The following is a 15,030-nucleotide window of genomic DNA, read 5'->3' as shown; positions in this document are numbered from 1 at the left end:
AAATAGGTAACAATAAAAATAATTTTTAAAAAAAGGTATCTTATGTACAGGTTTTATTGGGACGAGTTTCAGGTGTCATGCTTTGGTCTCGCTGTGTTTTCCGGCGGATCTGGACCAGACGTCTCATGTGGAAGCTCCTCGGGTGGCTGTGCTCGGTTCCTCTCAGCCAGCAGCACTAACACTCACTCTGATCCGTCTTTGAATGAGTTACATTGTCAAAGCTGTCGGCAGCACAAACAGAAAAGAAGAAACACTTTGTTTTAGAATATGTAGAACATTTACACGTTTGATCTACTTGTACTCGACTTCAGCATTTCCATTTTACAAACTAATATACTTTTACTTTATACTTTACAGAATATGTATTTTAGAGCTTAAGTTACACTTTAAAGACTTTCGTATAAAACATATCAATGTGAATGTGATGCGTTAAAGAGCGTGAACGCGTTACATGAACGAGCATCAGCTCGTCATTAAAAACAATAACACAGTAGTACATGAAGAATACTTGAAGTTTGCTGTGCTGATGGTACTTCAGTCGAGTGCTGAATGGAGGACTTTTACTTGTGATGCAGTATTTTCAGTCTGTTGTTGGTACTTTTACTGAAGTAAAACATGTTGATATTTGCACACAGCAGGAAGTCAGTGCAGTTAAACACTGTGACTGAGTGAACTTTGCTCCAGTCTCCATCACACACCTGCAGCACACCTGCACACCTGTACACCTGCACACCTGCAGCACACCTGCACACCTGCAGCACACCTGCACACCTGTACACCTGCACACTGTGATTCAACTGTTTGAGTTTCAGCAGCCACAGTTTGAGTAAATATTAGCTCTCACAGTCTGTACCCACACACACACACACACACACACACACACACACACACACACACACACACACACATTTTATGCTAATGAGCTGAGCTTGCTTTGTTCCTCAGGGTATGGACTAAAGCAGGCATCTCAAACCGGTTCCATAAAGGGCCGCGTGGCTGCAGGTTTTCATTCCAACCCAGGAGGAGCACATCAGGCCAACCAATCAACATCAAGGGATCACTTAGTTATCAGCTGAAGACTGAGATCAGCTGATTAATTGATTCCAACCAGGTGTGCTCCTCCTTGGTTGGAATGAAAACTTGCAGCCACGCGGCCCTTTATGGAACCGGTTTGAGATGCCTGGACTAAAGCTTGTGATGTCACTGTGAGGCTGGTTTTCAGCATTGTCCATATGCTGTGTGTGCGTGCATTTGTAGAACCAGGTTTAGGTTAAGATCAGGGTAAGAGGCTGTGTGTGTGTGCCTCTCTCTCTCTGTCTGTGTGTGTGTGTGTGTCTCTCTCTCTCTCTCTCTCTCTCTCTCTCTCTCTCTCTCTCTCTCTCTCACTCTCTCTCTCTCTCTGTGTCTCTCTCTCTCTCTTTGTGTGTCTCTCTCTGTGTCTCTCTCTCTCTCTCTCTCTCTCTGTGTCTGGGGGGGTGTTGTTGGGCAGCTGAAGGCATCGTCAGCGACAGAAGGCTTCAACTCCTCGGCTCGACCGGCTGCTTCTCTGAGCTCAGAAAGTAAGTTTTCATGTTTTGATCAGTTTAGTTTTTGCTGTTTGTTTGTGAAAGATGAAGAACAGAGTGAAGGAGAATTAGCTGATTAACCCTCTGATGATCAGCAGAGAATTAATCTCTGCTGTAAAATAAAGAATCATTTGAGTCACTTTACCAACTGAAAATCCAAATGTGATCATTTCTGGATTCATTTCCTGTTTCTGAGCTGTTGTTCTGACAAAACTTTGATTATTTCTCAGCATTTATTCAGGATTGTTTCCTGTTTTATGGACAAAACAAGAATCTTGATTAATCTGTTCGTTAGTGATGAAAATAATCAGAATAAGCATCTTTCAGCTAACTGAGGCATAAATAAAGCTCATGGAAGAGCTTTATTTTGAAGGAGTGAATTCTTTGAATATCAGTCGATTCAGAATGTTAACTTTATTTTGAAAGGACGTCACAAACAGGTATCATTTCAAACTTCTTGAAGTTTTTTGTGGCTGAAAAGAATCACTTTTCAGTTTTCCCACAACAATTAATGTTCAGTTTGAGTCAGCTCGCATTCAGACGTTTGATTTCATGTGTGATGTTTGTTTCGTCTCTTAATCTGCTTTTATTAATTATTATTATTATTATTATTATTATAACTATTATTTTTATTATCTACACCGTTTGAATCGAGTCTGTGTTTTTTCCACCTGATGAAAGAAGAGACATGTCTGGAGTACTGTTTGTAGTACTGTGTGCAGCATTGTGTACAGTACTGTGTGTAGCACTGTGTGCAGTACTGTGTGTAGTGTTGTTGTCAGGTGTGCAGGTGTTTTGGTCTCTGGCTCAGTTTATATCACCTTCATGTTGTTGTTGGTCTCCAGCTTTAGATGTGGTTTTATTTTAATGAACCTCGCTCTCCATCAGTCCTTTTCCTCCCAACAGAGACGAGAATCAACGTTTTGTGTTCAATCCAGGAAACGTTTGTTGTCGCACGTTAAACATCCGCCTCCTCGTCACCTGCTCAAAGATCAGATCACACCTTTGACGTCAGGCAGATTTTCTTTTAGCCTCCACATGTTTGTTAACGGCTCTGCTGATTGTTAGCTGCTGCAAACGAGCCGAAAGCGAGCCGAAAGCGAGCTCTGCAGCAGTGAACTCCCCAGCTTCTCGTCTCCAAACTTCGCTTCGTGTTTCCGGATGTGCGAGTGAACCCTGAGACTCAGGAGGAACTTCCTCTAAATGTTGTTCCTCGTTTGGAACCAAAGGGAGCATCCCTCTCCTTTTCTTCATGCTAAGATTTCATTGTTTTCTTATGCAAATAAGTTTCTATTCAGGGCGGGGGGCACAGGGGGGAGCGTGGGGGGGGGGGGGGCATGGAATCTGTGTTCAGCCTTAGAGAAATGAAACCAGGCTAGAAGAGGCTTTGTTTTGGGCCAATGAATCAGTATTCTTTTGAGTGGAAATCTAAAGGGCTCTTTCAGACGCTGCTTGGCCTCCTCCCCCCTCCTCCTCCTCCTTCTCCTCCTCCTCCTCCTCTTCTTCATTGATGGAGGACAGACTGGAGGCCTGCTGAGAGCCGGTTCTTTCCTCATAAAAGGCCGCAGGAGGAGCGAGAAGAGCAGGATTTGCTCTGCCAGCTGACATGTGAAAGAGGACCATTGCTTTAATGGAGGCCTGAAAGAGGAGTCTGTCATTTCTCAGCACAATAACAACAGCGAGGGAGAGAGGGGCTTTATGGGTAATTGACTCTCTTTTTTTCACCGCGTTTCTCCTCTGAGCTGATGGTGCCGCCACCAAACACTGAAGAAGCTTTAATCAGGAGAAATAAACCAAAACCTGAGTGAAAAACATCCCGTAAACATGTGATCTGAGAGCAGCAGCGTGTCTGAATACATTAGCCTACTTCCATAATCCCGCTGCTGCTGCTCTGAACAATAGTCAGATTATTGGGTTTAAGCGTTCTGAGATTTGGGGGCCCGATCTGAAAAGAGCAGATTTGATTTGGACTAAATTTGGACCATCTGGCCGAAGACAGACCAGACCGGGTCAGATCACGCTACGGTTCAACACCCTGTGGGCCAATCGCACAACAGGATCAGATTAGGACCAAACCTTTTTGATCGGAGGGTCGAAAGCTGGCAGGATACTCTGGACCCTGTCACGGACAGACCGTGAGACCATGTCCAGCACCTGGCCCACATCGGAGCGAGGACCCCCAGACTGAGGGGATGTCCTTTAGTCCACGTCACTTCTTCCTCCTGGTTTTCTGTTCAAATGTTTTGTTCCAGATTGTCACAATTTCCACATAAAATCACACATTTTTACATTCAGTGAGTCCACGTAGAGATGAGAGTCATCATCAACATGTCCCCCATCAAGAAACATCCCGATTAAAGACACTCCACAGAAGCCCCCCGAGAAGCTCCATGTTTTTAACTTCTCTCCAGCATCACAGTGATCCAGCGAGAGTCGACTGAACGTCCATAAGTTCACTGCTAACAGGTGCTGCTAATGGCAGCTGCTAGCAGGAGCTGCTCACAGGCGCTGCTAATGGTAGCTGCTAACAGGAGCTGCTCACAGGCGCTGCTAATGGCAACTGCTAACAGGAGCTGCTCACAGGCGCTGCTAATGACAACTGCTAACAGGAGCTGCTCACAGGCACTGCTAATGACAACTGCTAACAGGAGCTGCTCACAGGCGCTGCTAGCAGGAGCTGCTCACAGGCACTGCTAATGACAACTGCTAGCAGGAGCTGCTCACAGGCGCTGCTAGCAGGAGCTGCTCACAGGCGCTGCTAATGGCAGCTGCTAACAGGCACTGCTAATGGTAGCTGCTAACAGGAGCTGCTCACAGGCACTGCTAACAGGAGCTGCTCACAGACGCGGCTAGCAGGAGCTGCTCACAGGCGTTCCAAACAGGAGCTGCTAATGACAGCTGCTAACAGGAGCAGCTAACAGGTGTTGCAAACAGGAGCTGCTAATGACAGCTGCTAACAGGAGCAGCTAACAGGCGTTGCAAACAGGAGCTGCTAATGACAGCTGCTAGCAGGAGCTGCTAATGTGCATACTTTCCTGAAAAACAGTTTTCTGCTTCAATGAAGGTTAAATATATAAAACAGATTTCAGTAAATGCTAAATATCACAGTCAACAGCGTCGCTGCAGAGACCACAGTCACTGCAGGAGGGGCTCCGGTCTTGTTTCAGATGCAGAAAATATCCTTTGTAATGTATGTATAATGGAAATAATGTCACATGTTAAGCAGATAAAAGCCAGCTTTTCATTTGGTTGGTCCTGGTTCCTGCTCTTATGCTCCGGCGGAACGTTAGCTGCAGCGTGTTCACGTTTCTTTCAGGATGAATCACAGCTAGCTTTTTATTTTCCAGGTAAAGTCGCTCATGTTTGTGTCTCTGCAGAATGCGAAGCTTGTTCTCAGTGACGCTGCTGCTGCTTCTGGCCCTGACGCTCACCGCCGAGGCCAACAGAAGAGCCAAAGCTCACAAAGGTGAGGGAATCACCTGATCACCTGGTCTGAAAGAGGCTTGTTCAGATGCTTCTGCTGATTCTCGCTAAAAGCAACCAAAACAGAATACAGACTTGCTTCAGGAAGAATCTGGTGTCTCCATGTTCATTCACTGTTAGATTCAACCAATCAGCAGCATCCTGAAAAATAAAGTGACAAAAACTGACTGCAGTTCCTAGAATAGCCTCTTGAGGCTCCAAAAGCGAGTCAGTCCCCATAGACCACCACATTAAAATTTCAACTGAAGTAAACAGAAATGGTTTTGTTCTCTGTAGTTAATTTCTCTGTTTATAATGACTGTACAGGTTTTATTTGACTTGTTTAAATTATATTAAATTCAAACATGGCTGCTTCGAGTGACAGCTAGCTGCTTCATTTCAGTAACCAGGCAACCATGTTCATGTTGAATCAATGTCCATAAATCTACTGCAAAATCAGAGAAAAAAGACGTTTCAGCTCTCACCAGAGAAAAGTTGATCAGTGATCCACTGATGGCTGTCTGAACATCAGTGAGTTCAAAGATGAGTGTAGTCCAACCCATCAGTCCTGAGTACTGTTGGAAGAATGTAGAACTGACCACTGTGTACTGCTGTAATAATGTAGTAATAAGTACTGAGTACTGCTGTAATAATGTAGGATTTTTACAGTTTTGTGAAACCACATCAGACTGAAATTGTCTTTCTTTAAATTAGTTAATTTGTGTGTTTTTTTTTTTAAACATGTCTGGAGGGAATCTTAAAGTATCATCATCAGTACTCAGTACTCCTTCAGGTGTGTCGTGTTGAGTATTATTGGCTGGCTGTGGTGGTCTGACCCCAGCTGTGGCTCTCTGCTCCGCAGGTGGGAAACATGAGAAGTCCAGACCTGCTTCAGAGTGCTCCGCTGCAGAGACGCAGTACGGGAAGTGTGTTCCAGAGCACGGAGACTGTGGAGACGGTCTGAGAGAGGCCACCTGCAAAGACCGCACGGACAAGATCCACTGCAAGATCCCCTGCAACTGGAAGAAGGACATCAGTAAGACTAAGACCACCACACCTCAGAGGCACCTGACTCACACTGAACCATCTTACTGATGCAGTCACCAATATCTTCGTAGGAACACTCTTTGACGACGACGATGATGATGATGATGATGATGATGATGATGATGATGATGATGATGATGATGATGATGATGATGATGATGATGATGATGATGATGATGTCTGCTGGGATCTGAGGGTCCAGTGCAGAACAAACTGTGTTTGACCAGGATCTCATTTGAATTAGATCAGGACCCTCGGAGGCCTGGAGGTGTCATAGAGAGAAGAAAATCTGATTTGTGTTCTAGATTTAATATTTTATCATATGTTTTGCCTCCTCCTGCCTGCAGGGGGCAGCCTTTGGTTTGTTTTGGAGGCAGCCTCCGGTGGTCATTACAGGAAGTGCAGGCTGTGGCCCTGCAGTGGATGTTTGCTGAACATTTATCTGCTCCGTGTTTGGTCGTCCAGATAAACTTGAACCTTTTCCAGTTACTGTTTGGGTTTGGGTGTTTGGGAGGCGAGGCCTCGTTTATCCATGAATGACTCTTTGATAACGATGACGATGTTTTCAGTGTGATTATTGATTTCAGTTTTTAAACAGGAACAAACATCACCACGTCCACATGTAACACCTGTGTGTATTTCCTGCAGGTGACTGTAAGTATAAGTTCGGTCCGTGGGGATCCTGCGACGCCGCCACCAACACCAAGAGCCGATCAGGAACGCTGAAGAGGGCGCTGTTCAATGCTGAGTGTCAGACCACCGTCAAGGTGTCCAAACCCTGTTCCCCCAAAGTCAAGAAAACCAGAGGTGAGGGCGTACTCAATGAGTACTCAACTTCTACTCAAGTGAAAGTACTAACACCACAGTGGAGAAATACTGGAGTCAACATTTTACTTCAGTGAAAGTTCTATACTACAGTGGAGAAATACTCCGTTACAAGTAAAAGTGATTGAAAATCTTACTTAAACATGTATGCTAATAAAGCTAATATCTTATTACTCAGTACAAGTACCTAAATTTGTACCTCAGTTCAGTACCTGAGTAAATGTACTGCATGAAACACCAGAAGTCAAAGTTTACATCAGGAAATATTGTATTTATTGATCAACGCGATGATCAGACCGTGTGAAGGCAATGACTGTGAACATCTCACTGACTTAAAAACAGAACGTGAAGTTTAGCATCATTCAGTCAAATCATTTGTTCTGAAGTTTGAATTTGACTTTCAAAAGTTAAATAACAAGCAGATTTTTGTTTAGCTCTCAAATGAAAGTTTTGAAGTGATTTAATCAGCAGATTTGTGGTTTAAAGGTTCAGAAACTTTCCCTGAGATCACTGAGAGCTGAGCAGCCAAAGACAGCCAAATCCTCCAAACATCAATAGTGAGACATGAGAAACTGCATCAAACTCTATCAAACTTTATCAAACCGATTCAAACTGCATCAAACTCTATCAAACCACATCAAAACCGCATCAAACTGCTTCAGTCTGCATCAAAACCGCATCAAACTGCATGAAACTGGCCTCACAGTGGGACAGTTTGCTCTCAGCTCAGTGTTTCCACAGCATTGTTTGTTTCTGCTGCCCCCAAGTGGCCAAAAATCATTCAAGCAGGTTTAAACAGCTGCTGTGTTTTACAGATGACTCAATATTTTAACTTTTACTGCACTTTATTAACAAACAACAAGATTTTATTGCAATGTTTTTGGGAGGGTTGGATTTTCAGAAAGCATCTGTAGATTCAATCAATAATCAGAAAACACCTGATCAATAAGGAGATATTTCCCAGCAGAACTGCATTGGTTGGTGATCTGTCACAGCTGACACACAGTGGAACTTTAAATCTGAATTTTATGACAAAATAACAAAAAGGTTTCAGCTCACGCATTTGGAAAAACTTTAAAAATGAATATTTAGCAGCAGAATTTTACTCCTGTGGACAGAAGTCAGTTCAGTTAACTGAAGAAATTAAATACGATTAAACTCAAAACCCCAATATTCCTTTTCTACAACTAAAGTTCCCCGAGCGGAACCTTTTCTAACCTGAAGCAGCTTCACCGTCTGCAAGAAACACAAATAAATCTGATGAGTTTTCAACAACATTTTATTGCAAAATTCAAACATTTTAGCAGAAAACATTTGAAAAAACTCAATAATCACAAAAACCCCTCAGTGAGAGCCTGAGGAGTCAATCAGGACTGAAACAGCCTGAACTCATCCTCCATGTTTCTGGTTCCTCCTGCAGGAGACAAGAAGTCAAACTGAAGGACGAAAAGAGACGCAGAAGACGGCAGGATTCATTTTCTTCCTCCAGCCGAACAATCGTCTTCCTCCTCCATCAAACACAAACAACCGAGAGACTCCTCCAGAACACAACAACCACCTTTGACCTTTGGCCTCCTTTACTTTTCTTCTCGTGTTACAGATTTGATGTTCTTGTGTTTATTTGGATGAAAGTATGAAAAGATTTTCCAGACTCCTCCCACTAGATTATAATGAATAATTCTGTCCTCATAGCCGATAGTTTGTATTAACAGTAAATTTCCGATAGTCCTAAAAGCTTTGACAGTAGCTGAAGTGAAATTAACATCTGAGAAACGTTGTGATCTGCTCTGAAACTCGACGGTCCAGGACGTTCTGCTTAGAATCACCTTTAAAATGTGTCCAAAATGAGGACACCTGGATGGATCTGTCCCCTGTCAAACCTATTTTTTTGAACTGTAGATTGTTGATGCTGTGAATTGAGACGTGTATAAATGAACAAATTAAATACTGTACATTGTTTTGGTGAAGAGTTTGTTCTGTTTATTAATGAACTCGTCCACACAAACGTCAGTCTGAGCTGAACCTGGTTTTAATTCAGCAGTGAAATAAGGTTTGATTAAACTCTGAGCTGCTGCTCAAAGGCACTTTGGCAGGAAACATGTTACATGTACGTTAACGACCAGACATCGACATGTCTGCATGTTAACTCAGCATGACAGCATATCTTAACATTTAGCATTAGCCTGGTTCCAAAGTCACTCAGTCATGACACAAACTTGCACTTTTACTGTCCAACGTTTTGGGTGTAAATTTATGGACAAATTTCCAGTTTTAGCAACAATAAAAGCAACGTTTGCAGCAAGAAGAGCAAGTAGCAACAGGCGCAGCAGCAGCAGGTCGACGGACACGCTAAAACAACCTGCTGGAAGCCAGAAAAAATTCAGTTTAGCTGTGAATTTGTATGTTAGACTTCATGTCTGACCACACACCACCTTTCATAGACACAACAGCTCTGGTTGGCTAACATGCTACATACTCTAGCGCACGCTAGCGGTGTCATCTGATTACCAGGCTATGTTAGCATGTGGACACATTTCTGTTATTGTTAGCATGCTATGATAGCAACAACAGTTCAGTTTTGTGCTGTCGAGCTAAAGGTATTAACAAGCACGATGATGAGAGCTGTGATGTTGGACCGGCTGCTGCAGCGTCAGGTAACTGTCAAAGTAGACAACTACAACTCCCATGATGCATTTCAGCAAAAAACATCCAATCAGAGTTTCACATGCCGTGAGTGTTCTGAGGCAAACTGAAGCTGAACTTTCAGTGTTGGAGCAACAAAAGACTGAAAAAGATGTGGAACGCTCCAAAAACACCTGTTTGGATCATTCCACAGGTAAACAGGCTGGTTGGTAACAGGTGATAGCATCATGATTGAAAGGCTCAGTGGTTCACAGCGAGGATGGAGCGAGGTTCAACACTTTGTGATCACATGATTGGTCAGTAAACACCGTGACCAGTGGACTGAACTCGTCCTCCTTTACCTGCCAGACAGCCATAAACCACACCGTGAGAAGACACACCTGGACAGCCTCATCGGAGCTTTGACCGGCGGCAGCGCAGGAGGCTGCAGAAGGTGTTTCTGAAGGTGACGTTGCACAGAGCGTAGCAGCCGGGGTTGATGGCGCTGTTCACGTAACAGAGCCAGTACCCTGTGGTCCACAGGACGCCGGGGACGCAGACGTGACAAAAGGCAGCGATGACGGCCAAGATGTTGTACGGCGTCCAGGTGAGGATGAAGGCCAGGAGGATGGCCAGGATGGTTTTGGTGACCCTCCTCTCCCGGGCCATCACTCGACGTCTCCGTCTCTCCTGGGACCTGAAGCTGGGACAGGAAGAAAAGGCTGCAGAGGCCGTCCTGTGGAGGTCAGTGTTGGACGAAGAGTCGTTTTCAATCTTGTTGTAGTCTTCGTCCCTAGGGTGGCGGGCAACGGCTCGAGGGTGCCACTGATGAGGGGACAGACAGACGTCCGTCAGCTTAGAGGTGTCCTTCTGGTTCCTCCTGGGTTTCGGAGTGCTGGGCTCTAATTGGTTCAGAGACTGGTCTGAGCCCGGTTCACTGGTCACCCGGCTCCGTCTTTTCAGGAGGAAGTCTTTTATGGACGGACTGGATGTCCTGAGTGCGCCTGGCTCTGAGCGCAGCGCGCTCAGTCGACCGCGGCTGGCGGCGGACAGACGGCTGTACAAGCCGATCATGACGAGCGCCGGCAGGTAAAAAGAAGGAAGCGTTGTCCCCAGAGTGACAGCAGGGCTGGCGAGGAGCTGGGTGTAACACTCTCCATCAGGGACCACACGTTTGCCCCCGACATTCTGCCAGCAGAGGATGGCGGGGGTCCAGAGGACGAAGGACAACAGCCAGGCAGCTGCGATCATCAGCCTCGCCATCCTGCCTGTCCGCCTTGCCGGGTAGCTGAGCGGCCGCGTCATGCAGAGGTACCGATCCAGACTGATGATCAGCAGGTTCAGAACAGAGGCGTTGCTCACCACGTGGTCCACAACGAGCCACATGTCACAGACAGCGGCCCCCAGGGGCCAGCGGCCCCACAGCAGGTACAGCGTGTACAGGTTCATGGACGACAGGCCGACGATCAGGTCGGCCACCGCCAGGCTCAACAGGAAGTAGTTGTTGACGGTCTGCAGTTGACGGTTCACCTTGATGGACAGGATCACCAGCGTGTTGCCCAGGACAGTGACGAAGCTGAGGGAGGTGGTTACCATGACGATGAGGATGAACTGAGCTGTGCTGTATGAACACGCTGCTCTGATTGGCGGATTACAGGAGGTGTTAACGCTGGAGTGGAGCCAGAGGGAGGTGTTGAAGTCAGGCTCAGGTGCTTCTCCCATGTTTCCTGAAAACCCACACACACACACACGCAAACGCACACGCACACACACACGAAGCGAATCAGTGGAGGACTCTCACTTTGTTGTTCATTATTTTTTACTTCTTCATCTGTTTCTCTGCCTGATATCAGACGAAACTGTCGACCCGTCACTCTTTGTTTCTATATTCATCTGACATCTCGTCCACTCCAACTGAGTCAGGGAGGGAGATTCACCTGTTCATCACTAGAGACCAGCGGCATTTTACATCCACACTGACGTGTGGCCATGACAACAAGCTGGTTTCGGAGTTTCAAGAGCTGAAGGAGCAAAGTAAGAACAAACTATGACGTCACTGTTGTTCTAACTCTTCATCATCAGAATCATCAATCAAGGATCAAACAGAAGATGAACAACTGTTAGAAGAGATCTGATTCTAGACCCGAAGGACAGAAGTCAACTACGACTCCCAGGGTGCATTTCACCAACTAACATCCAATCACAGAGCTTCACGTAAACATTGAGCTGAAACTAGAGATCAAACTGAAAAACGTCAGATTCTGGCTCGGTTTCGGATGAATTCAGTAACCATGGTGACAAGTGTTCAACTGCAACAAGGAGGGATTTTAAACTCGCCAACACTCTGATTGACTGGCTTCATCTCCATAGCAACTGCAGCTGAGGCTCATGGGTGTTGAAGTGTTTAGAGGCAGAAAGCACCTGATTGGTCAGAAACAAAAGAACTGAAGGTGGAGGTGTGAACATGAAGCTGAACACAGAATCCAGCCGTCTCAGTGTCAAATCTTCTACAAAGTAAATGTAGGCGAATAAAAAGTACAAGATTTATCTCTGAAAGTCAGTCGAGGAAAAGTGAAAATAATGATTTTTAAAAAGAATCCAAATAGTTGATTATATTTCTGTTAATCGATGAATTGATTACTCAACTATAAGTTTCAGCTCAGTAAGTCATCACAGTACAAATATCATCTGAACAAAAGGTTCAGTTCTGGATCTTTAAAAATTGGAAAATCTGTTTTTTCCATAATTTCACACTAAAACACCAGTGAGCAGATTCTGAGTGTCGAGACTGAAGGGAAACATGAAGGGAGAAAAGTTCAATGCAGCTTACATGCTGATCTCAGACCAGGTGATGTCGGACCCTCTGACTTCAGACCAGTTGGTGTCGGACCCGCTGATCTCAGACCAGTTGGTGTCGGACCCTCTGACTTCAGACCAGTTGGTGTCGGACCCTCTGACCTCAGACCAGTTGGTGTCAGACCTGCTGATCTCAGACCAGGTGATGTCGGACCCTCTGACTTCAGACCAGTTGGTGTCGGACCCGCTGATCTCAGACCAGTTGGTGTCGGACCCTCTGACTTCAGACCAGTTGGTGTCGGACCCTCTGACCTCAGACCAGTTGGTGTCGGACCTGCTGATCTCAGACCAGTTGGTGTCAGACCTGCTGATCTCAGACCAGGTGATGTCGGACCCTCTGACTTCAGACCAGTTGGTGTCGGACCTGCTGATCTTGGACCTGCTGATCTCAGACCAGTTGGTGTCGGACCTGCTGATCTCAGACCAGGTGATGTCGGACCCTCTGACTTCAGACCAGTTGGTGTCGGACCCGCTGATCTCAGACCAGTTGGTGTCGGACCCTCTGACCTCAGACCAGTTGGTGTCGGACCTGCTGATCTCAGACCAGTTGATGTCGGACCCTCTGACTTCAGACCAGTTGATGTCGGACCTGCTGATCTCAGACCAGTTGGTGTCGGCCCTGCTGATCTCAGACCTGCAGTCTGTGTTCAGCTCCTCAGCTGTGCCTCCTCCGTCAGTCACCAGCAGCAGCAGGAGCAGCTGTTTATATGCAGCGGAGGAATCCCTCATTTATTCTCATTAACCGACTCGACGCTCCGCCTGAGTGTCTCCCCAGCAGACGTCACCTGCTGCTGTAACTGTCCTCAGATCAGACTTCATGTGGGATGTAATGACTCTCTGAGAATAGACAGAGTCCTGCTTCCATTACAGACTTTCACTTTATTTTCCTTTCAGCACTGGCGCCACGAAAAGACTCCAGAAGCTTTTACTGTCTGTTTATCTGCAACTGTCATCAGAGCTGCAGGAAGAACTCAGGTCCTGTACTTCAGTAAAATACTAATACCACACTGTACAAATACTCTGTTACAAGACATGCATTGAAAATTCTACTTCACCTTTAATCAGGGAGAAGTGAATGAACCTCCGACAGAAGATCTGGATCAGATCTTGGATCCTTTTTAAACCAGGAGATAAACAGTAACTGACGACTGATGACGACACATTCAGCGAGAACACGAGACGACTAAAGTGTTTGGACATCTCATCGTCGTCGGTTATAAATACACCATAAACACAACATTCAGCAGACGGCAGCGAAACAATCAGGTGTGAACACAGAGACGTTAGACAAAATAATGTGAACACCTCATGGAGACAAACTGACTGGAACAGTGGAGGAAGAAGTTTTCACATCCTTTACTACAGTACTAATACTGCACTGCACAGGTCCTGCATTCAAAGCCTTACTTAAAAAAAAGTATCTAAGTATACTCAGCAAAAAAGTTCTTCAGGTACAGTGGATTCGCCTAATGTGGGAAATTTTTGCACCTCTGTCTTCTGGTCTATTTTGCAATATGAAGCAAACATTTTTCATTTACAACCAGCAGCATCCTGACCTCAGCAACCACAGCGGTGGACAGGAAGTGATCATGTTTCGTTGCAGGTCCGGATATGTTCGGGAACGTTTTGTAAGCCCAGTGTCTCAACCAGTTCATGATATATGTCAAACCAAGCGCTCACACGAGTGGGGTTGAATGCAGCTGCCCTTGCTGCTGAGAGCCCCTCTGGTTTGGGGATACTGAAGTTGGGGTTTCTCCTCAAAAATCCCTGAAACCATTTGTAACCTGCCTATTTAAAATTCACTATAACCTTTAATCTTTTTTCTCAGCAAACTGGTAGGCCAAACCGTGTTCATCATCCATCCTCAGAGGGAATCCCCGTTTTCCGAGGCTGGAGATCATTTGTGCCAGTTCTTCTTCATCTTTTACAGAAATGAACTGCTTCCTCCCAATGGTGTGGTTGTAGTGACTATCACCTGTAGCTCTCCGTTGAAGGGCTGATTTTGGGACATTCCAGGCCCCGGCTAAAAGCCTCAGCCGAGGGACTCCACCCTCTTCTATAGTTTGCCTATATTCAGCAATGGCCCCGCTCATTCTTCCCTCCCTCCGCTGATTGAGTTTTCTCAGCTCATTCTTTTTCTGCCCCTTCCTCTCAATACAAAAATATTCAGGAAGAAAACAAGTGTCCGAGTTGTTTGAATTAGAGTGAGTCCCATTTGGTGCTGCACATCTTGTGAATTAGAGGAGGCGTGGTGTTGTTCCTGAAGCATGACGGGCTAGTTTCTGGTTAATGAAAAGCTGGTCGGCTTCGCTTCGGTTGAAGTTAAATCTGCGGGTGTCTGGGAGCAGACAGACATGTGGCAGAGGCCTGCATGCCGTGGTGGGTCGTAAGTGGAAGACAATCCTGGGCATCGTAAACCAAAGAGGAACATTGATTCGAGGGTCGAGTCGGTGGAAGGGGACAAGTATTCTACATGAAGGGTTTGGATGCAAACCTTTTATGTAGCCTGGAATGTGGGGACATGAAGGGACGTGATGGCGGCGAACAGGGACTGTCAGTTGGCGAGGAAAGATGGACCTTGAGGGATGATGCAGAAGAAGGAGTGTCTGAGCGGGAAGAGGGCACAAGCGGAGATTCGACCTGGTCCTCGCTG

At 45.8% G+C, this 15,030-nt stretch overlaps 2 protein-coding genes across 2 annotated transcripts; one reads left to right on the top strand and one right to left on the bottom strand.

The window, feature by feature from the left end:
* Positions 1-1,211: 1,211 nt before the first annotated feature.
* Positions 1,212-8,868, top strand: mdkb (midkine b). The gene is made up of 5 exons (XM_041939164.1): positions 1,212-1,559; positions 4,943-5,031; positions 5,890-6,063; positions 6,723-6,881; positions 8,320-8,868. The coding sequence occupies exons 2-5, from the start codon at positions 4,944-4,946 to the stop codon at positions 8,337-8,339; spliced, it is 441 nt and encodes a 146-aa protein (XP_041795098.1). The 5' UTR covers positions 1,212-1,559; position 4,943; the 3' UTR covers positions 8,340-8,868.
* A 964-nt stretch (positions 8,869-9,832) lies between these two features.
* Positions 9,833-11,243, bottom strand: chrm4b (cholinergic receptor, muscarinic 4b). The gene has a single exon (XM_041939163.1). The coding sequence runs from the start codon at positions 11,241-11,243 to the stop codon at positions 9,933-9,935; it is 1,311 nt and encodes a 436-aa protein (XP_041795097.1). The 3' UTR covers positions 9,833-9,932.
* Positions 11,244-15,030: the final 3,787 nt, after the last annotated feature.

Source organism: Chelmon rostratus, chromosome 6 (assembly GCF_017976325.1).
Source record: "Chelmon rostratus isolate fCheRos1 chromosome 6, fCheRos1.pri, whole genome shotgun sequence".
Taxonomy (NCBI): Eukaryota; Metazoa; Chordata; class Actinopteri; order Chaetodontiformes; family Chaetodontidae; genus Chelmon; species Chelmon rostratus.
This window is presented reverse-complemented; position numbering and strand designations above follow the sequence as displayed.

What these genes read in the sequence shown, in the direction of transcription:
- mdkb (XM_041939164.1), top strand. Translation starts at nt 4,944, where the DNA reads ATGCGAAGCTTGTTCTCAGTGACGCTGCTGCTGCTTCTGGCCCTGACG. An exon ending in CAACTGGAAGAAGGACATCA is followed by an intron (nt 6,064 to 6,722) that starts GTAAGACTAAGA and finishes TATTTCCTGCAG; the next exon opens with GTGACTGTAAGTATAAGTTC. An exon ending in CAAAGTCAAGAAAACCAGAG is followed by an intron (nt 6,882 to 8,319) that starts GTGAGGGCGTAC and finishes TTCCTCCTGCAG; the next exon opens with GAGACAAGAAGTCAAACTGA.
- chrm4b (XM_041939163.1), bottom strand. Translation starts at nt 11,243, where the DNA reads ATGGGAGAAGCACCTGAGCCTGACTTCAACACCTCCCTCTGGCTCCAC.